The 23,048-nt window shown below is 42.2% G+C and overlaps 1 protein-coding gene across 1 annotated transcript in view; it reads left to right on the top strand.

The window, feature by feature from the left end:
* The window catches only part of LOC124616206 (mucin-19-like), a 155,197-nt gene that overhangs the window by 69,243 nt on the left and 62,906 nt on the right, over window positions 1-23,048 (top strand). The window contains exon 3 of the mRNA XM_047144510.1: window positions 17,789-18,036. Coding sequence (XP_047000466.1) covers window positions 17,789-18,036 — 248 coding nt within the window. The remainder of the gene's footprint in view (window positions 1-17,788; window positions 18,037-23,048) is intronic.

The raw sequence follows: 23,048 nt of genomic DNA, 5'->3' as shown, positions 1-23,048 counted from the left end.
TCTAGTCTGACGAGGAAGTATAAGAATTGTCGCGATTGTGGGCCAGACAACGGCCGATCGCTTTCTACAAAACAGGAATTGATCGTCTCGGCCCCCAGTGCGGTACACGCCTTAAGGCGTGCGGTGACTACTTTTGAACTGAACCATCCCATGGTCCTGCCGTGGCAGATGTTCGGTTTTCATTCGGTTGTCCCTCATACTTAGTGCAGACGTCCGGAAGTTTATGCACTGTAGCGTGACGGAACAGAAAAGGTGCAGCGGCAGGCATTAGGACACTGTCGACCCGTGTGCGTCTTCGTCGAATAGGGTCGCAAGTTGGTAATACTAGTGAAGCTACACAAACTATTTCTTTATACACTACTGGCCATTAAAATTGTTGCACCAAGAAGAAATACAGATGATAAGCGTGTATTCATTGGACAAATATATTATACTAGAACTGACATGTGATTACATTTTCACGCAATTTGGGTGCATAGATCCTGAGAAATCAGTACCCAGAACAACCACCTCTGGCCGTAATAGCGGCCTTGATACGCCTGGGCATTGAGTCAAACAGAGCTTGGATGGCGTGTACAGCTACAGCTGCCCATGCAGCTTCAACACGATACCATAGTTCATCAAGAGTAGTGACTGGCGTATTGTGACGAGCCAGTTGCTCGCCCACCATTGACCAAACGTTTTCAGCTGGTGAGAGATCTGGAGAATGTGCTGGCCAGGGCAGCAGTCGAACATTTTCTGTATCCAGAAAGGCTTGTACAGGACCTGCAACATGCGGTCGTGCATTATCCTGCTGAAATGTAAGATTTCGCAGGGATCGAATGAAGGGTAGAGCCACGGGTCGTAACACATCTGAAATGTAACGTCCACTGTTCAAAGTGCCGTCAATGCGAACAAGAGGTGACCGAGACGTGTAACCAAGGGCACCCCATACCATCACGCCGGCTGATACGCCAGTATGGCGATTCCGAATACACGCTTCCAATGTGCGTTCACCGCGATGTCGCCAAAAACGGATGCGACCATCATGATGCTGTAAACAGAACATGGATTAATCCGAAAAAGTGACGTTTTGCCAATTGTGCACCCAGGTTCGTCGTTGAGTTCACCATTGCAGGCGCTTCTGTCTGTGATGCGCTACAGCCATGCGGATAAGATGCCTGTCATCTCGACTGCTAGTGATACGAGGCCGGTGGGATCCAGCACGGCGCTCCGTATTACCCTGCTGAACCCACCGATTCCATATTCTGCTAACAGTCATTGGATCTCGACCAACGCGAGCAGCAATGTCGCGATACGATAAACCGCAATCGCGATAGGCTACAATCTGACCTTTATCAAGGTCGGAAACGTGATGGTACGTATTTCTCCTCCTTGCACGAGGCATGAAAACAACGTTTCACCAGGCAACGCCGGTCAACTACTATTTGTGTATGAGAAATCGGTTGGAAACTTTCCGTATGTGAGCACGTTGCAGGTGTCGCCGCCGGCGCCAACCTAGTGTGAATGCTCTGAAATGCTAATCATTTGCGTATCACAGAATCTTCTTCCTGTCGGTTAAATTTTGTGTCTGTAGCACGTCATCTTCGTGGTGTAGCAATTTTAATGGCCAGTAGTGTATAAAGCTGCTCAGGAGGCACCCCATTTTCTACGAAACCGGACAGAAAACTCAAAAATAGCGCCATAGGAGGTTGCCTAGTTAGCCCAGAGGATGTAACTAACTTTATCTTATTAGAAAGACGAACTGATAAGCGATACCAAACCGTCCAGTTTCGATTTACATCCTGAATCCCGTCTCAAAAATTTAGAGAACTACGTGAGCGTCTATTTGTAAGCAGCTATCTCGTTAATCGTGAACCGCGATGCTGGCTGTCAAGGGCCCTTACTCCGACATCAGTGACAGTGGCCGGGTGTCCGGAGAGACCGGACGGCTGGAGCGAAGTTCTCGGCCGTGAGCGAGAAGTGAGCGGCCAGCGGCTGGTCTAGTCTGGTCTTGTCGGGTGCCCCACATACTGCGAGGGCAGCCCGGCAGCCCGCCCTCTGCAAATACCAAGCGGGGCAGCCCGCGGTCCGGCGGCCGGTTGCGCAAGAGGAGCGCCGTGGCATCGGCGGGGCGACTCCGGCAGTCTCCCGTCGTCACGGCTCCCTCAACCTCACCATGCCTTACAAAAATTGTATAATGTATTTCAATGGCTTTCCCGCAGCATAATGTACGCTACATTTCTCTTGTTGCTTTCTTTTCACTGTACTTGTTGAAATGGCAGGGACCTTGTACCTGCGAGTAGTAATATGCCGAACAAAAATTAAAAAATGGAATATAATAATACTGATTTGCCTCAACGGCATTTTAACATTGACAAAGTGAACAACTCAAACGAGGTCTTATGACAGCCTCTAAATCAACTGGTTCAAATGGCTCTGAGCATTATGGGACTTAACATCTGAGGTTATCAGTCCCCTAGAACTACTTAAACCTAACTAACCTAAGGACATCACACACATCCATGCCCGAGGCAGGATTCGAACCTGTGACCGTAGCAGCAGCGCGGTTCCGGACGGAAGCGCCTAGAACCGCTCGCCCACGGCAGCCGGCTATGGCAGCCTCTAAAAAACCGTTAATAGTTGCGGCAGTGAAAATGACAACATTTAACAAAAACCTTAAAAGTTTGTACGCGTGACTTTCATATAAGTGAAAGAGTGAGAAAATGAATGTTAACAAGTTCACAAGTTTGCAAACAACAGTTCACAAAAGAGCTGAAAAGAAATGGTGCGTTAACATAAGGCTACCAGCTCCAGTTAGCTCAGACATCGCCCGGTCCCTTCAAATCTAAAAGAGATGTCTAAAACCAGATAATCACAAATCGGAGACAGAAGACCTTACAAGGCCCTTACAGCTTTCCTTAACAATGCCTCGCCACAGTAATCTTAAATTACAGAAATTCTGTAACAATTTAAAGGAAAACAAACAGTACAAAACCGTTGATAGTTTTAATACCTGGGCTATTAAACGATATCACATAATTCAAAAAAATTATGTTCTTGTAAATGGATAAATACAGAAATATGACTTACAGAAAACAACCAACATTAGAATATAAAGTTCCGTTTATCCAAGATGGCGGCCATGACGTCAGACACACACACCCCTGTGACGTCAGAGACACACACCGCTGTGACGTCAATCAAAATGGCTGATTTTGGCGGTAACTTTGAATTTTGGCGGGAAGGTGAGGCAATTGGCCTACCTCCACTAACCTAACAAAAAATGACGCCAAGTTCAAACTTGTCTATTTCATATCACTGCCACCATTCCAAAACACCTTTATTCAACATGGCTGCACCCAGTGCATCCATCAGTGGATACACTAGGTAATATTTAGCCAAAGGCATTTTTACATTGAGGAAATAAACCAGCCCAAACTGGCCTTATAACAGCCGCTATAAAATCGTTAATAATTGTTGTTGTTGTGGTCTTCAGTCCGAAGACTAGTTTGGTACAGCTCTCCATGCTGCTCTGTCCTGTGTAAGCCTCTTCACCTCTGAGTAACTATTGCAACCTACATCCTTCCGAATGTGCTTGCTATATTCATCTCTTGGTCTCCCTCTATGGTTTTTACTACCTCCCGCTCTCCTCCGCCCTCCCCCCCCCCCCCCCCCCCCCCCACACACACTTACCTCCAATATTAAACGCCAACCAATCCGTCTCTTGGAAACACGAAGCAAGTTACATGAGCCTCATTAATCGATTCTAACACGCGCATGGCGCACGTATACTATATCCGGGTAAAGTTTTTTCATGTCGAAATTCCTACATCCCAATTATGTAAATTATTTAAATGTACATTACATCATTAAGAACAACGTTCGTTGCATTTACTATATTAGTTTGAGATTCCACTAGAAATTTATTTCAGTGTAAAATCCAAAACCGGTCGTGGAACAAAACTAAGAATTTCTTAGCAACTGGAGGGGCTGTTCATCATTAAAATTACAAAAACTCGGATTCATACGTAGTCGTACTGACGACTGTTCTTCCCATGCACCATTCACGATTTGAATATGAAGCTAGATCATATGTGCATGGCACAACGCATTATCCTCTCAGTTCGTATGTTTTTCGCTTTTCTTTGGCACACTCATCCACATTTACGGCTCTATCTTCCGTACTCACGTTTGCCCGTGCTCTATCGACTTACAATCAAACATCACCAATTTGACCTCATATTTTAAAGAGAAAAAAGCACAGTTATAAGATATGAGCCCCCGCAATCCATCCCGCGCGAAAAGTCTGATAGTATGTACTTAAGATCTTCTGAAGGTATAGCTTTTAAATTTTCGTGCAGACAGGTTGTTTGTCGCTCGCTCCATCTCACTGCAACTGCCTAAAGCCTGAACGCAAATAATTGTACAGCGGAACGGCAAGCAGAGCCCGTTGAAGGCGAGGGAAGAAGAGGGGGCTGGACACATCTGTCCCACGTTTTCTGAAATCTTGTTCGAGAAACATGTTGTTCTGCGCGAAAATAGTAATTAATATTAGTACGTAATAAGTCAACCTCACACACATACACATTCAATATTATTTTAACAATTTTCTCGTAATACCTCAAAATTAAAATTAATAAACATAAGTAACGTAATCGAAAAATTATTATGAAATGAATTTGATGATTATCAGTTTACAATTGAATCATGCCGATCACGTTGAAGAATAGCGAATCTCCTGCAAATGTACTTCTCTTTACAAGTGCAGCTTTAATAATCAAAGAAAATAACGCACAACAGCGATGAAACGCAACATAATGTGCTTCAGATACAGGCTACAAACCGCGCGCTTTGACACAATGAACAAGCAACTTACCAATGTCAAACATTATTTCACAAACCTCATACTCACTCCACTGTGCAATATTTGGCGCTCCGGCATTAGGCGGCTACAGTGGAGCGGAGTGAGTGATAAACAACAGGTGCGCGCAAAAATTTCATATCTGTACTTTGAGAAGGTCACAACTGCGGGGTCAACAGAAGCGTCCGATCCCACGCGTCGGCTTTGACCCGTGACGTAAGGGTGTTGTCGTGTGTGACGTCATGACGGCGCGGAGTTTGGTTTGAGTGTGGCTGTCTCCAGTTCTGTTTTATCTTATTTTATTTACTTTTCTGATCTGTTCGTTCTATCTCGTGAGATTTTTTTTTAAATTTAAAAACACTTATTACTTATTTTAATTATCTGTTTCCTCCAATTTCTGTTTTAGTTTATTATATTTATCTTTCTGATCTGTTCGTTCTATCCCGTGAGATTTTTTTAAAAAAGACAAAAAACATTAATCAGCTACTGAAGCATCTTTATCTTCTATGGGTTGCAGGGGTTACGACCCCTGGGGAGGTAGGTGGGTATTCATGCATGGCTGTCTTCACTTACACGTTGTAGCTATGCAAGGCGTCTAAATTTGTTTATATTTAGTTTGCCCCCCCACCCAAAACACCCCATTTCCCGCGCTTGTCCCGTTAGTGTCATTAGGCTTCTTGTGGAAAGTGTGTGTGTTTGTTTTTGTTTCCGCCATATTTGTGACGTCATGGGTCAAAGCAGACGGGCGGGATCGGACGCTTCCGTATTTCCCAACTGCGTACTATCAAAATTATGGCCCATATTTTCACGCGATATCGATTTCTTGGTGCTGATATCTTGCAGGTGTGTTTTTTCCCCTTAAAGGGAGGGTCGCAATGGACAACGCCGCTTCAAAGGACGAATACGATACGGAAACATATCTGTGTATCAAAAGACATTCACCTAAATATTATGATATACACATATTTGAAACCGTATATTTAAGCCCATCATGTTACGCTAAAATTTAAATAGGGTTCCATGTAAAGAAAACCAAAGATGGCCTCATATCTTAGTAATAAAAAATAGAACAAACATGAAATGTGATGTATTCAAGTAGCACCTGTCCCTGCAATTCACTGTCCAAACGACATCTTTGTGTCTATTACGGTTGGGGAGATACAAGGGGTGTTATGACTTAGCTGCATCATCGCTGTTGTCTATTTAAAAAGAGGGAGTATGTTACATGAGCTTCTAAGTTACATTTCATGAGCAACTACACTTAAGACGTATATGCTAATGTCTGCACTTAACCGTGGGGAATCGCGGTGTCCTATTGCGACCCACCAGGAGATTTGCTCGCGGAGAAAGCGGACCGCTCAGAATCAAGAGGAAGTAAAACGCCAGAAAGAAAACATCTCCGGCAGCACACCAGAAGCGGCGATGGGTCTCTTCCTGGAGACGCAACCGCAGTTACGTTCCCTACCGAGCGTTGAAGTCTCCAGCTGCGATCGAAGGATAGCTATGTACTTTATTTTACAGGTCCGTCTTGATCACAAGAACTTTTACACGTCACTATTACCGGTTTCGTCAACTGCCAGCTTAAGATCATAAAATATTCTGATGTAGTAGCAAGAGCACTTACTATGTACCTACATGTTTAGTTTGACGTTGCTACCACATCAGAATATTTTATGATCTGAAGATGGTAGTAGCCGAAGCCGGTAATAGTGAAGCGTAAAAGTTTGTATGATCCAGACGGACCTGTAAAATAAAGTGTCAAAAATATGATCACTGACTCATTTTCAGACTTTGTCTTCAATTGATAAGGGTGACTATGTGCTGTATGGAGCGTCTTCTGTGCCAGTTATATTTTGCGCATTGTAGGGATCTATTCGAAAGCGATGGATGCAAAACAATATTTTGGTTCTTAGTCTCAGCCTTCCCACTACTGTCATCCGATTAAATCAGAGTTCATTGAATTTCCTATCAAACTGACTCTACGAACGTGATAAAAGTACACTACCGAATATAATATCAGAACATGTCACTGGCTCAACAATAAATACGATACCCTGATGAAGACCACTTGCAACAGTGGCCGAAACGTTGATTTTATAAACGACATGATGATCCTATCCCAAACCCAGAAACGTTTTATTGAAGATGACAGCCGGTGCGAAAGCCTACACTCGCACAACAATTTTTCTGTAAAGAGATATAAAAATTTCCTGGATATTAAAACCGTATCAGTCTCGGCCCTGGACTTTTGTATCCTCAGGGTAGCTCTTTACCAGCAACTTGAGCACGACTCACTGGCCGACTGGAAGCTTCATTCTGCTAGCGCCTCTGTGCCATCCACCACGCACAGTTTTAATGTGTCAGAAAGTTTCGTTACAGTGCGCACTCCGCTGTAGAATGAAAATTATATTATTAATTTTCACCAGTATTGACAGGAAAATCTTTACATTTGCAGTGTTTTGTTCACAACAGTTCAGTTCTCAAGAACCTTTCTGAATTTCGATTCTTCCTTTCGGAAACACTGCTGCGCCTTGTAGAAAGTTTCCTTTATCATTATTTCAACACCGGATAACGAAACTTTAAGCCAGCAAGCTGTTAATACACCTTGTCGACTGTTATACTTTCACCTCCTTGGCTTTGATCGGCTGACAACGGCAGTGGAACTTCCCAGTCCAGCAGTTCCATCGCTCCGACTGGCCGCAAGTTCAACACCAAGTTTGGAAAACCTAGAATAGTAGCGTGTCACATGAGTAACTTTGCAAACTTAGCAGGGTGAACACGTAATCACCATTGTTATTCGCTAGGGGAACAGTGGAAGGATAGAAACGAATTATACAAAACAGTTTCTAGCACTGTGAGTGTCGGTTATATTCATGCCAATCTGTCACAATCCACAAACTTTCTTAGTTCTCAAGATGTCCTTCACTTTTCACTACTGACATCGTCGGTATCATAGAGCTAGCGTTCTCTCGCTGGACGTGCATTCTGCTATAACTTCTTAAATTTTCCTGGTATTTCTTCTTCTGATAATTTTCGGGTGCGCAGTCGGATCTCGTCGACATTCTGCAGCGATATTTCGGCCCAGTTACGTCCGGGCATCTTCGGACGAGTAGACAATTATCGAATCGGTGAAAATACGTCTTGGCGATAATCTTATAAATCGTGACGACGGCTTTCAACTGGGTAAAAATTGGAATCCTATAATTAAAGTTATCTATTGACAGCTGAATCGACGGCGTCATTCGATACTCAGCGATTAAATCTCAATTCCAGCACCAAGGGCAGCACACACACACCTCGAATGTCACCCGCATATCGTCACCTGACTCATGCACTGAAAAACGCCAGCAAAGACTCCTTCTTTTCCCTGCGTTTTATGTTCCTCCCAGAACGCTCTGGAATCGACCCATTATTTGAATCGGGTATTAATTCAGTCTGTCATCTACGTCATTCTCTCGACACTTTTCTTGCAGCATAAATACCAGGACTGCACCTCGGCTGTTCAGTAGTTGTCTACTCACCTGAAGATGGCCGGACGTCTCTGTGCCGAAATATCGTGGCAGAATGTCGCGGGATCCGGTTGCACACCCGAGAATTATTAGAAGACGCATTCTGCTGTTTGTTACTGATGCCGCAAAATTCTCGGATCCGTACACGTAACTTTGACATCATATATTTCATTAGCAATTTAATTTGTCTGATGGAAGAAATAACTTATGCAACGTAACGAAACCAGGGCATCAATGTGCAAAGTGCGTCGAGAAGCGAAATCCGCGCACGGGTTTAACGAGATGGTAACTATGCCTAATAATAGGCCTATTTTAATTTTGTAAACGACGGAGCAACGAAAATGGCGCGCTATAAAGAAAGCACGAGTGAGTTAAGTGCGTATCAGAGGCACGTTTCGTCAACTTGCATGCTAATCATATGGGGCTTTGTGTGCGCCGCAAGGAGGACATTTCGTTTCGTTGGAAGCGCTGACTCGCTCAGTTTCGCACGCTTCTGAGGCTGACTCAGGCGTGGCCCGAACGACAGGTCCTGTCTGCTAAACGATGACGTAAAAGCATCTCGGATTACTCACCATAATCTATTTCAGTTTTATTCTTGTTGGTGAAGTATTGTAGCGGACCACTGAAAGAGTGTAATGTTTCGGTCCATCTTGAAAGATGCCGGAAGTCCTTCCGCGCTCTGAAATGAGTGCAGTCTTGAACAAGGAGTGAATTTTGGCGTACATTTGCTTTTACACTGGATGTAGTAGTAGTAGTAGTAGTAGTTGTTGTTGTTTTTGTTGTTGTTGTTGCCGCCTTCAGTCCCAAAACTAGTCTGTTTTAGTTCTCCGTGCTTGTCTATCCTGTGCAAGTCCCTTCATATCTGCATAACTACTGCAACGTACATGCATTTGGACCTGCTTATTGTATCTTAGTTATATACTCCCACAACAAATATTACCACCCACACTTTCCTCCATTACCAAATTGACGATTTTTTTATGATTCAGGCTATGACCTACTAACTGATCCCCGCTTTTAGTCAAGTTGTACTATAAATTTCTTTCTTCCCTCAATTCAGTTCAGCAGCTTTAAATCAGGTTCTCGACCCATCTAGTTTTCGTTATTCCTCTGTAGCACCAAATTTCAATAGTTTCTATTTTCTTGTTGTCTGAACTGCTTCTTCGTCCGCGTTTTATTTAATACAAGGCTACACTACATACAGAAACCTTCAGAAAAGACTCCTTCTTTTCCCTGGGTTTTATGTTCCGCCCAGCACGCTCTGGAATCGACCCCTTACTTGAATCGGGTGGCCGTGCGGTTAAAGGCGCTGCAGTCTGGAACCGAAGACCGCTACGGTCGCAGGTTCGAATCCTGCCTCGGGCATGGATGTTTGTGATGTCCTTAGGTTAGTTAGGTTTAACTAGTTCTAAGTTCTAGGGGACTAATGACCTCAGCAGTTGAGTCCCATAGTGCTCAGAACCATTTGAACCAACCATTTCAATCGGGTATTAATTCAGTCTGTCATCTACGTCATTCTCTCGACACTTTTCATGGCTACTTAAAGTTATCCAGGTCTTCGCTATAAAACCGTTTTACCGCCATTCTATTTTTAGTCGAACACAGAGCATTATACTAGAATCCAAAATTGGTTTACTTCCTTGCCGATTCACAGACAATTCCTCAAAAATTTCTCTAAAGCCTATGCTCTGGTTTCTGTCGTCCACGAAGCAGGACAAAAACCTTTGCCTAACGTTTACCGATTCTGCGATGTTATACTGTCATCGATTGGAAACATACAGTAAATACACAACATCGTGTGCGCTCTTCTCCCGCTTATTGAAATGCAGTAACGCCGTTCAACAAGTGAAAGCCTTCCTTACACTTCGGTACGGCTACGTACTAAATTAAATATTTGCTTACGGGCTGTTTCCACCAGATATACGATGAACTAAAAAACTCGTGGTAAACGGAACACAGTAGCTCACTATCACTGGAGGGTTACAGAAGCTAAATTAGCATCGAGTGTGCCTCAGGGGTGTGCGATCGGACCGTTACTACGTAAGATACATTAACGTCGACCTTGTAGATAACTCTCTTAGTTCTTTCGTACACGACGCTTTTGTGTATACTATTACATAATTCTTAATTTCTCCATGCTGAGAGTCGCTCGTGGTTTTCCATTTAATGTTAATAAATCTGCAACTAACATAAATCGAAATAAATCTTCGTTAATAGGATGAAATTGACTACCTCAAAATAGTGCATAATTATAAAATGATAAAATTATTAATAACTTTTAACGATAACAATAAAGCAATAACTCCTCTTAGCTTGTTTCTAATTGATCATAAAATTGCATAAGGATTAATTAAACATAACGTATTTTTTAATAATTACGTCATTAAAAAAATTTAATTGAATCCTTGAATGTAAAGTATGAGTCAAATGAATATTTTTCAATGTCTCCTGTAAATTCTAAAGGGTTATTTGATCATACTGGAAAATGCAGATCAGTGTCTGTAGTAACTACTAGCAATTGATGCACAACATAAGCAAACGTAACTTACTGGACCTAAGTAGGTGAGCAGACATATTTCTGAAAGGCAAACGTTGTTCATTATGAGCTGTGCAATTTTCATTGTAATTGCCATTGGCCAGTTTCGACTTTATACACATTATCAATCAGCATTCAGTTAACATTTATGCAAGTCACTTTGAGGTTATTTCAATGTCGCTTGATAATGAGTATAAAATCGAAGCTGGCCAATAGCAAATAAACTGAAAAGTGTACAGTCCATAATGAACAATGTTTTATTTTGAATAAATTATCGAGTCTGGGGTCCTATATGCAAACAAAATTACCAAGGTTTTGTATTGTTTAATTATACAATTGCCGGTTAGGCATTGTACTTAGCCACTACGTTAAATATATATGGTCGGGAGGCATTATAGATAGGACGTCGACGCGTTCCTAGTATCAAGGAAGGCATATGATAAAGAGTCATTGAAAGAAACTTAAGGAAATTTAATTCTGCCACTAATATAAAAGTGTCGCGTGACAGGTTCGCGAATATTGTACATTCGTCTGGGACTCTTACCAAGACAGATTAATGGAAGAGAGAAAATATATTCAGGCAGGAGCCGGTAGTTCATTTTAGATTTGTTTGCTGGAAGTGAGAGCACAATAGAATCGCTCAAGGTTCTCCAGTAGGTGCTTCTGCAGGAGAAATGATACGCGGGGCATAAAAAATCTATGCATACAAAATTTTAGAGGGCATAGAGGAGATAAAAGAAGAAACACGTGCACCTTTCCCCCGCCAGGCGTCCATCAAGATGGTGACGCTGGTGATGTTCAGAACCTGTGTTCAAATTACCGCGTGATAAACATTGTTTTAGAGATGTTGTTGACCTTTAGATTTCTTTTTGTGTGGCGAGGTATACCGTTTGGTGCAGGAGATGCCGAAGGGCGCCTCAGGAGAGTTGGTTGCCCGTCTGTCTGAAGCCGCAGACACTATTCGTGAAAAACCCTGTTGTTTTGAGAGTGTCAGACAGTCATTAGAACACTGATGCCAAGTTGTGCGTTAACATAACAGACGACAGTTTGACTAACATCCCCAAAACAGTATTCATTACACAGCAGTTTAAACACCATCTGTGAACATAACAAGCGGTTCATGGAACCCCAGCGGAGAAACGGTGCACCTGTGACGTTTCTGTTTCTCTGTATCTCCTCTAAATACCATAAACTTTGTATTCGTAGCTTTTTTTCACCATATATGTAATGAAAAGGCTTACTCTTAAAATTCTGAGTCAATGCTTAGAATGAAAAAAAACATCATTTCTTTGATTTTATCCATCCTGAATGAGAGGTCGTGGTTGTGAATGTCAATGTTAAAAAATATATCGGCTCAACCACTTGTTTATAGGGTAAAACACTAAGATTGACGCGTTTCGGAAGTCAAGCTTCCATCATCAGAATAACCTGTGAAAGAACCTGTTAAAACTCGCTAAAATGGAACATGCACCAGGCACAATAAAATTGATATAAAATTAAAACATCGTGGCTACTTCCCTTGTTGCAGCCTTGTCTTCCAAGGTGCGTCTGCACATAGTTGTCAAAATATAAAAAACTCTAAAATGGTGTCGCCTATGGTGTTCAACATCTAACCACATGGCTCTCTCCTCTATCGTCGTAAACCGCCCGTGCGTCTTCGTTGCATGTTCCATTTTAGCGGTTTTTAACAGGTTCTTTTACTTTTTATTGTTCTGATGATGGAAGCTTGACTTCCGAAACGCGTCAATCTTAGTGTTTTACACTATAAACAAGTGGTTGAGCCGATATATTTTTTAACATTAATATCATTTCTTCTCTCAAAGACTTCTATTAACGACTTTGACAGCAGTACTTTAAAAAATCGTCTTTATACAACGTAGGAGCTTACTGACACTCGTTGCTCTTATCCATTGTCCTGCAACGGAATCATAAATTCGGAAACAAACGGTAGTACACTTTGTGCTCTCTTCTACACATCTTACGCTGGTTTGTGGAGCGCAGATGTATATGTGGGTTCCAATAACTCGTGGCAACTGCTGGTCTGTATTGAGGGATGATCTTGAACAACAAAACCACGTCCTTTCGGTGGTATATGGCTTCTTATCGACAAACTTCACGTCCAAGACAATATTTGTATCTCTCCAGAGACGTAATATATCGCATTAGGACATACAAACCCTATGAGTGGTGGCATTCGGATCTTGTTGACCGTATTGTTGTAAGTGGAAGTTACCAAAGCACACTGAAAGGTTTGACAAATTGTTCATCCAGAGATGATACGGGGATGTGTACCGATCCACTCAGCATGATTAGAGGTTTTCCCAAACTATTCCAGGAGAATGAGAGAATGTTTACTGTTAACAGGCCATCATAGACGCTATTACACTTGCCTGATTATAAATAAGATTTGTTGAATGAAATATGTTCTCATGTTGTGTGTCTTGCTATCGTTATCAAATGATTACTATTACCATCACTATAATTGTGCCATTTCATAGTTCATGTTTCATTATTCTGATTTTCCATATACTACGTTCTGCTATTGTTATGAAAACAATCCAGTTGAGTCACACTCAAAAACGATAAATAAGATTTTGGTTTAATGTGGACTTTGTAAAAGGAATTAAAACTTTTTTACGAAGTTTGAAATTTATCGACAGCTGACGACAGGCCATGTTTGGCCTTAGAGGGTATTTTCGACTGATACATATACACACAAGAACAATTGAGTGAAAAGTACTTCTGTGCGTGGACACTGTTCAAATTTACCTAACAGAGACATGGACGAGCGTTTTGATGTTCCAAGAACCCACGAAACAAACCAGTTACCATAATGACACGGAACGGCGCTGATGCGCTAAACTCGTAATGAAGCACACTACGTTGTTACACGCGGGCGAAACGATGGTATTAAGCACAAGCAAGTCCATAGCACCTGTGGAAAAACTGTAAAAGTTGCTCTTTCATGTGACGTATTATTTATAATTGTAAGTTGAATTTAATAAATGCTACAAAACTTTAAAAAACGTATTTTTTTTTTTTTTTTTGAAACAACCTGTACGTTTTGATGCATTATTGTTTGTAATTTCTAGCTTTCAACCATAATATTTACATTTACCTGTTGTTAAGGAGAAGTTTAATGAGAAATACGATTGTAAAATACAAAAAATTAAATAAACGCTAACTGCATAGGTTACAACGTAGTGTTCGCGTCTTTATCTGGTATCTCAGTAATGCCACAATAACGCCTATCTGTATTCTAATATTTTAACAGCACTTGGTACTTTTCGTAAGCACGTTATGCCATAGATAAGCCACAATTCAAGGTGAGAATGAAAAATATGTTCGTCGTTTCGGAAAGTATAATCGTTAGGAAAGTCAGGTTGTACGACGGACAGAAGAAATGCATTGCCAGAGTGATTACGTTTATTATCTGCGACGATGCTGCATACAAATTATCCAGTTAATAAGTAATTTACATAAAATAAAATGGTATTTGTAATAAAATAATATGAGAACAGTCTCTTATTCGTGTTTAATAAGTTACTTTTGTAAAACATAAGAATGAAGCTGGTCATCTATGATGGCCTTTTAGCTGTGAAGTTAAAGGTCTCTTTTATGTTAAAATTTTCCACAAATTATGACGTTTTGCGTAAAATCGGAAAGCAATGTGAGAAACCGGTTAAAAAAACCTTTCGAACGATACATCATTCTTCCCTGTACAATTAGCGTATGCTAAGAAAAAGGGATGTTGACTTGGAAAATAGTACATATTATTTAAGCACTGTCTCTTTCCTGGTTTTGTGAGGAGCGTTCTTTTAATCACACCCTAATATCTGTAAGTACCATTGTAGTTTCTTTTCAGAATTATTATCCTGAGATAGTAAACGCTCACAAACAACTGTGAGAGTGGAATTTCCAGTCTTACGGTTTACTCTGTTCGGACGTACAGAAAACTGCGTTGTGGTACTTTTGGTACAGCTAAATGATGTGGTATATGGTAGAATTACCGGTAGTATTGGTAGCAGTGGTAGGGAAAGAAACATAAATGAATGTGTAAGGGAGAAACTGCGAGCCGACGGTTTCTCTTTGTTTTTTTGGTTGTTTGTTTTCGCATAATGAGAACCGCACATCATTCAGTGTTAGTCTATAGTGTATTTTATGTTCTTACAGAGCATAAATTGCATTTTTTAAGTACTAAATATTAGTTAATTGCATAACGCCTGCACTTTTATGTATCCAAAGCAATTTCTTCTGATTCAAGTACAGCTTACCTGCATAAGCATATAATTGTTGCTGTTATTTTGTACTGAACAGAACGTCCTTCATCATGATCGACACCAAGAGTTTTCAGGTGTTACTGATAAATGCGAAAGTTGTTCATGAAACACAGAACATGCTTTATATAAGTTCGACGAAGTATAGGAGCAAAATTTGATATATTTTTGTTTTGCGTATTTTTTTATTTTTGCCCTTTTGTTGAGAAAATTGTGTTTTCTAGCGCAGTATGATAAACCTGTACTGTTGTCTTTATTTTTATTACAACGTCCCTCTTTTTCATGTTACTTGCTGTTGTTGTTGTGGTCTTCAGTCCTGAGACTGGTTTGATACAGCTCTCCATGCTACTCTATCCTGTGCAAGTTTCTTCATCTCTCAGTACCTACTGCAGCCTACATCCTTCTGAATCTGCTTAGTGTATTCATCTCTTGGTCTCCCTCTACGATTTTTACCCTCCACGCTGCCCTCCAATACTAAATTGGTGATCACTCGATGTCTCAGAACATGTCCTACCAACCGATCCCTTCTTCTAGTCAAGTTGTGCCACAAGCTCTTCTTCTCCCCAATTCTACTCAGTACCTTCTCATTAGTTATGTGATCTACCCATCAAATCTTCAGCATTCTTCTGTAGCACCACATTTCGAAAGCTTCTATTCTCTTCTTGTCTAAACTATTTATCGTCCACGTTTTACTTCCACACATGGCTACACTCCATACAAACACTTTCAGAAATGACTTCCTGACACTTAAATCTATACTCGATATTAACAAATTTTTCTTCTTCAGAAACGCTTTCCTTGCCACTGTCAGTGTATATTTTACATCCTCTATACATCGACCATCATCAGTTATTTTGCTCCCCAAATAGCAAAACTCCTTTACTACTTTAAGTGTCTCATTTCCTAATCTAATTACCTCAGCATCACCCGACTTAATTCGACTACATTCCATTATCCTCGTTTTGCTTTTGTTGATGTTCATCTTATATCCTCCTTTCAAGACACTGTCCATTCCGTTCAGCTGCTCTTCCAATTCCTTTGCTGTCTCTGACAGAATTACAATGTCATCGGCGAACCTCAAAGTTTTTATTTCTTCTCCATGGATTTTAATACCTACTCCGAACTTTTCTTTTGTTTCCTTGATTTCTTGCTCAATACACAGATTGAATAACATCGGGGATAGGCTACAACCCTGTCTCACTCCCTTCGCAACCACTGCTTCCTTTTCATACCCCTCGACTCTTATATCTGCCATCTGCTTTCTGTACAAATTGTAAATAGCCTCTCGCTCCCTGTATTTTACTCCTGTGACCTTCAGAATTTGAAAGAGAGTATTCCAATCAACATTGTCAAAATCTTTCTCTAAGTCTACAAATGCTAGAAACGTATGTTTGCCTTTCCTTGATCTTTCTTCTAAGATAAGTCGAAGGGTGAGTATTCCAACATTTCTACGGAATCCAAGCTGATCTTCCCCGAGGTCGGCTTCTATCAGTTTTTCCATTCGTCTGTAAACAATTCGCGTTAGTATTTTGCAGCTGTGACTTATTAAACTGATAGTTCGGTAATTTTCACATCTGTCAACACCTGCTTTCTTTGGGATTGGAATTATTATATTCTTCTTGAAGTCTGAGGGTATTTCGCCTGTCTCATACATCTTGCTCACCAGATGGTAGAGTTTTGTCAGGACTGGCTCTCCCAAGACTGACAGTAATTTTAATGGAATGTTGTCTAGTCCGGGGGCCTTGTTTCGACTCAGGTCTTTCAGTGCTCTGTCAAACTCTTCACGCAGTATCATATCTCCCATTTCATCTCATCTACATCCTCTTCCATTTCTTACTCCTTCCACCTTTCTGCCTTCCCTTCTTTGCTTAGAACTGGGTTTCCATCTGAGCTCTTGATATTCAAACAAGTGGTTCTCTTTTCTCCAAAGGTCTCTTTAATTTTCCTGTAGGCAGTATCTATCTTACCCCTGGTGAGACAAGCCTCTACATTCTTACATTTGTCCTCTAGCCATCCCTGCTTAGCCATTTTGCACTTCCTGTCGATCTCACTTTTGAGACTTTTGTATTCCTTTTTGCCCGCTTCATTTACTGCATTTTTATATTTTCTCCTTTCATAAATTAAATTCAATATTTCTTCTGTTACCCAAGGATTTCTACTAGCCCTCGTCTTTTTACCTATTTGATCCTCTGCTGCCTTCACTATTTCATCCCTCAAAGCTACCCATTCTTCTTCTACTGTATTTCTTCCTCCCATTCCTGTCAATTGTTCCCTTATTCTCTCCCTGAAGCTCTGTACAACCTCTGATTCTTTCAGTTTATCCAGGTCCCATCTCCTCAAATTCCCACCTTTTTGCAGTTTCTAGTTACTAGTCAACAGTTTTCGAATAAAACCTGAGCTTTAAACATTGATAGTTTCAACACTGTTATAAATACTCTTTATTATTAAATAACAAACAGGAGGATAACTGTGTGGAACAAAATGGTTCCATAGGTTATCCGGTCGTTTGTGTATCGTCGCTCTGTTTCTAGACGGTTTATTGCTACGCCTTGCGATGTATGCGACTGCTGGACGGGCAGGGGATGAGCCACACGCTTACGAGAGTGTTTGTTTGCCGTTGCAGGTCGGGCGCATGGCGGCAGCGCACGCGGTGCTGCTGCGGTTGCTGGTGGCGTTGGCGCTGCTGGCGGCAGCTGCGGGGGCGGCGGAAGACAGAGGGGGCGATGGAGGCGGCGGCGGCGGAGGCGGCGGCGGAGGCAGCGCGGACGCGGAGGAGCGGTGGAGCGCGCCGGAGCAGGAGGCGCAGAGCCGCGGCTGGGTGCCGCTGGGGGCGGCCTACCAGCCGGGGGCCGGGCTCCCGCCGCAGCACAGGTGACTCAGCGCCGCAGAAAGGCAACCTTCCAAAGACTGCCACGTCTGTAATGTGGCGTGCCCCAACAACTAAATTGTACAGGAAGTAAAAATAAAAACTTCTTCCTGCCTATCCTATACACATGCAGCCATGGAAATAAGTATTAATAGAGTTTATTTATTTATTTATTGTTCCGTGGGACCAAATTAAGGAGAAGTCTCCATGGTCATGGAACGAGCCAATACATGAAATTATAACACCATATTAGAAACAGATAAAATGAAATATAAAAAAAACATATTCAGGTGAAAGTCGTAAGTTTAAATAAAGAAAATCAACAATGTAACACTGGAATTTGCTTAATTTTTTAGCTCTTCCAGGAGCTCCTCGACAGAATAGAAGGAGTGAGCCATGAGGAAACTCTTCAGTTTAGACTTAAAAGAGTTTGGGCTACTGCCAAGGTTTTTGAGTTCTTGTGGTAGCTTATTGAAAATGGATGCAGCAGAACACTGCACTCCTTTCTGCACAAGAATCAAGGAAGTGCATTCCACACGCAGATTTGATTTCTGCCTAGTATTAACTGAGTGAAAGCTGCTAACTCTTGGGAATAGGCTAATATTGCTAACAACAAACGACATTAAAGAAAATATATACTCTGAGGGCAATGTCAGAATTCCCAGACTATTGAATAGGGGTCGACAAGAGGTTCTCGAACTTACACCACATATAGCTCGAACAGCCCCTTTTTGAGCCAAAAATACCCTTTTTGAATCAGAAGAATTACCCCAAAAAATAATACCATACGACATAAGCGTATGAAAATATGCGAAGTAGACTACCTTTCGTGTTGAAGTGTCACTTATTTCAGATACTGTTCTAATGGTAAATAAAGCAGCATTTAGTTTCTGAACAAGATCCTGGACATGGGCTTTACACAACAGCTTACTATCTATCCGAACGCCTAGGAACTTGAACTGTTCCGTCTCGCTTATAATATGCCCAATCTGTCTGATCAAAATATCGGTTCTTGTTGAATTGTGAGCTAGAAACTGCAAAAACTGAGTCTTATTGTGATTTAGCATCAAATTATTTTCCACAAGCCACGTTCTTATTTCATGAACTACATTATTTGATACGGTTTCAATATTACACACAAGATCCTTCACTATCAAGCTGGTGTCATCAGCAAACAGAAATATTTTTGAGTCACCTGTAATACTAGAAGGCATATCATTTTTATAAATAAGAAACAACAGTGGCCCCAGTACCGACCCTCGGGGAACGCCCCACTTAACAGTGCCCCATTGGGACTGAACATCACTACCACTCTCAATATTGCGGAAAATTACCTTCTGCTTTCTGTTCTTAAAGTAAGAGGCGAACCAATTGTAAGCTACTCCCCTTACTCCATAATGGTCCAACATTTGCAGTAATGTTTTGTGGTCAACACAGTCAAAAGCCTTCGTTAAATCAAAGAAAACACCTAGCGTTCGCAACCTCTTATTTAATCCGTCCAAAACCTCACAGAGAAAAGAGAATATAGCATTTTCAGTTGTTAAACCATTTCTAAAACCAAACTGAACATTTGACAGCAAATTATGTGAAATTAAATGCTCCAGTAACCTTGTATATACAACCTTCTCGACAACTTTAGCAAACACCGATGGCATAGAAATAGGTCTAAAATTGTCAACATTATCCCTGTCTCCCTTTTTACACTCCTGGAAATTGAAATAAGAACACCATGAATTCATTGTCCCAAGAAGGGGAAACTTTATTGACACATTCCTGGGGTCAGATACATCACATGATCAAACTGACAGAACCACAGGCACATAGACACAGGCAACAGAGCATGCACAATGTCGGCACTAGTACAGTGTATATCCACCTTTCGCAGCAATGCAGGCTGCTATTCTCCCATGGAGACGATCGTAGAGATGCTGGATGTAGTCCTGTGGAATGGCTTGCCATGCCATTTCCACCTGGCGCCTCAGTTGGACCTGCGTTCGTGCTGGACGTGCAGACCGCGTGAGACGACGCTTCATCCAGTCCCAAACATGCTCAATGGGGGACAGATCCGGAGATCTTGCTGGCCAGGGTAGTTGACTTACACCTTCTAGAGCACGTTGGGTGGCACGGGATACATGCGGACGTGCATTGTCCTGTTGGAACAGCAAGTTCCCTTGCCGGTCTAGGAATTGTAGAACGATGGGTTCGATGACGGTTTGGATGTACCGTGCACTATTCAGTGTCCCCTCGACGATCACCAGTGGTGTACGGCCAGTGTAGGAGATCGCTCCCCACACCATGATGCCGGGTGTTGGCCCTGTGTGCCTAGGTCGTATGCAGTCCTGATTGTGGCGCTCACCTGCACGGCGCCAAACACGCATACGACCATCATTGGTACCAAGGCAGAAGCGACTCTCATCGCTGAAGACGACACGTCTCCATTCGTCCCTCCATTCACGCCTGTCGCAACACCACTGGAGGCGGGCTACACGATGTTGGGGCGTGAGCGGAAGACGGCCTAACGGTGTGCGGGACCGTAGCCCAGCTTCATGGAGACGGTTGCGAATGGTCCTCGCCGATACCCCAGGAGCAACAGTGTCCCTAATTTGCTGGGAAGTGGCGGTGCGGTCCCCTACGGCACTGCGTAGGATCCTACGGTCTTGGCGTGCATCCGTGCGTCGCTGCGGTCCGGTCCCAGGTCGACGGGCACGTGCACCTTCCGCCGACCACTGGCGACAACATCGATGTACTGTGGAGACCTCACGCCCCACGTGTTGAGCAATTCGGCGGTACGTCCACCCGGCCTCCCGCATGCCCACTATACGCCCTCGCTCAAAGTCCGTCAACTGCACATACGGTTCACGTCCACGCTGTCGCGGCATGCTACCAGTGTTAAAGACTGCGATGGAGCTCCGTATGTCACGGCAAACTGGCTGACATTGACGGCGGCGGTGCACAAACGCTGCGCAGCTAGCGCCATTCGACGGCCAACACCGCGGTTCCTGGTGTGTCCGCTGTGCCGTGCGTGTGATCATTACTTGTACAGCCCTCTCGCAATGTCCGGAGCAAGTATGGTGGGTCTGACACACCGGTGTCAATGTGTTCTTTTTTCCATTTCCAGGAGTGTATAAAGGGGCTTCACTACCGAGTACTTTAACCGGTCAGGAAACCGACCACTCCTAAAGGAAAAGTTACAGATATGGCTAAGAACTGGGCTAACATACATAGAACAATACTTCAGTATTCTGCTAGATACCCCGTCATATCCATGAGAGTTCTTGGTCTTTAGTGATTTGATTATTAACTCAATCTCCCTCTTGTCAGCATCATGGAGGAGCATTTCAGGTAACAGTCTCGGAACACCTTTTTCTAAGAGCGCTATATGATTCCTTGTTGGGACTAGGTTTCTATTTAGTTCACCTGCTATATTCAGAAAGTGATTATTAAATACTGTACATATGTGCGACTTATCAGTAACACGGACATTCCCACTACGCACTGATTCTATATCCTCAACCTGTCTTTGCAGACTAGCCACTTCCTTTACGACTGACCATATGGTTTTAATTTTATCCTGAGACTTAGCTATTCTATCCGCATACCACATACTTTTTGCCTTCCTAATAATATTTTTAAGCATCTTACAATACTGTTTGTAATGGGCAGCTGCATTTAGATTTTGACTGTTTCTAACGTTTTGATATAATTGCCACTTTGTTCTACAAGATATTCTTATCCCTCTAGTCAGCCACCCAGGCTGCCTGTTTGTGCTAGTACCCTGTTTTAAACGTTCTAACGGAAAGCAACTTTCAAAGAGCACGAGAAAAGTCTTGAGAAAAGCATTATATTTATCGTTTACTGTATCAGCGCTATAAACATCTTGCCACTCTTGTTCCTTGATAAGGTTTACAAAGGTCTCTACAGCAACTGGATCAGCGTTCCTAAACAGCTGATGACTATATTTAACACGTGTTGCAGCACAAAAATCTTTTAGAGTTAAAATTTGTGCATCATGATCTGAAAGGCTATTCACCTTTTTGCTAACAGGATGCCCTTCTAGTAATGAGGAATGAACAAAAATGTTGTCTATGGTTGTTCTACTATTCCCTTGCACTCGCGTTGGAATGAATACGGTTTGCATAACATTATATGAATTAAGGAGGTCTACCAGCATCCTCTTCCTTGCACAATCACTTATACAATTAATATTGAAGTCACCACATATAACTAACTTTTTGTATTTCCTATAAAGTGAACCAAGAACCTCCTCTAGCTTTAGCAAAAATGTTGTGAAATCGGAGTCTGGGGATCTATAAATAACAACAGCTAGAAGTTTAGCTCCATTAAATTTAACCACACCTGCACAACATTCAAACAACTTTTCAGTGCAGTACTTTGAAACATCAATTGACTCAAATGGGATGCCGTTTTTCACATACATGGCTACTCCCCCACACCGCAAATAGCTCCTCGAAAAGCTGCCAGCCAACCTGTATCCTGGTAAAGAAAGCCTCTGAATTATCTCCTTATTTAAGAAGTGTTCAGATATACCAATAATTTCAGAGTCAACATCTATAAGCAGTTCACTAACTTTATCTCTAATACCTTGTATATTTTGATGAAATATACTAATTCCCTGATTACTCGGATACCTAAGCTTTGTCAAAAGTGGTTCCTTTGTTAGAGATACTTCCCTTAAGCAGGAATACCTATCAGCTGACTTCAATCTAGAAAAGGTGCAGCTCTAACACCCACTACTGCAGGAATTTTCCCATGAGTGATCGCACCAACCCCACCTATGCTGTCACCTATAAGCTTTGCCAACCTCCCCTTCCCATACCTGTTGAGGTGCAGGCCATGTCTAGTGAAACCCGTCCTGCTGATAGACTCCACCGACACCACTGAAATGTGACCCATGCTTTCTGTCATCAGCGCACCCCCAAGTCTCATGTTATTACGCCTGACGGCTGTATTAAGATGAGGCCGATCGTGACGCTGAAACACTTCCACGAAATGCACA

This window comes from Schistocerca americana, chromosome 5 (assembly GCF_021461395.2).
Source record: "Schistocerca americana isolate TAMUIC-IGC-003095 chromosome 5, iqSchAmer2.1, whole genome shotgun sequence".
NCBI lineage: Eukaryota > Metazoa > Arthropoda > Insecta > Orthoptera > Acrididae > Schistocerca > Schistocerca americana.
The sequence above is the reverse complement of the archived record's forward strand: the minus strand, read 5'-3'. Positions and strand labels throughout refer to the sequence as shown.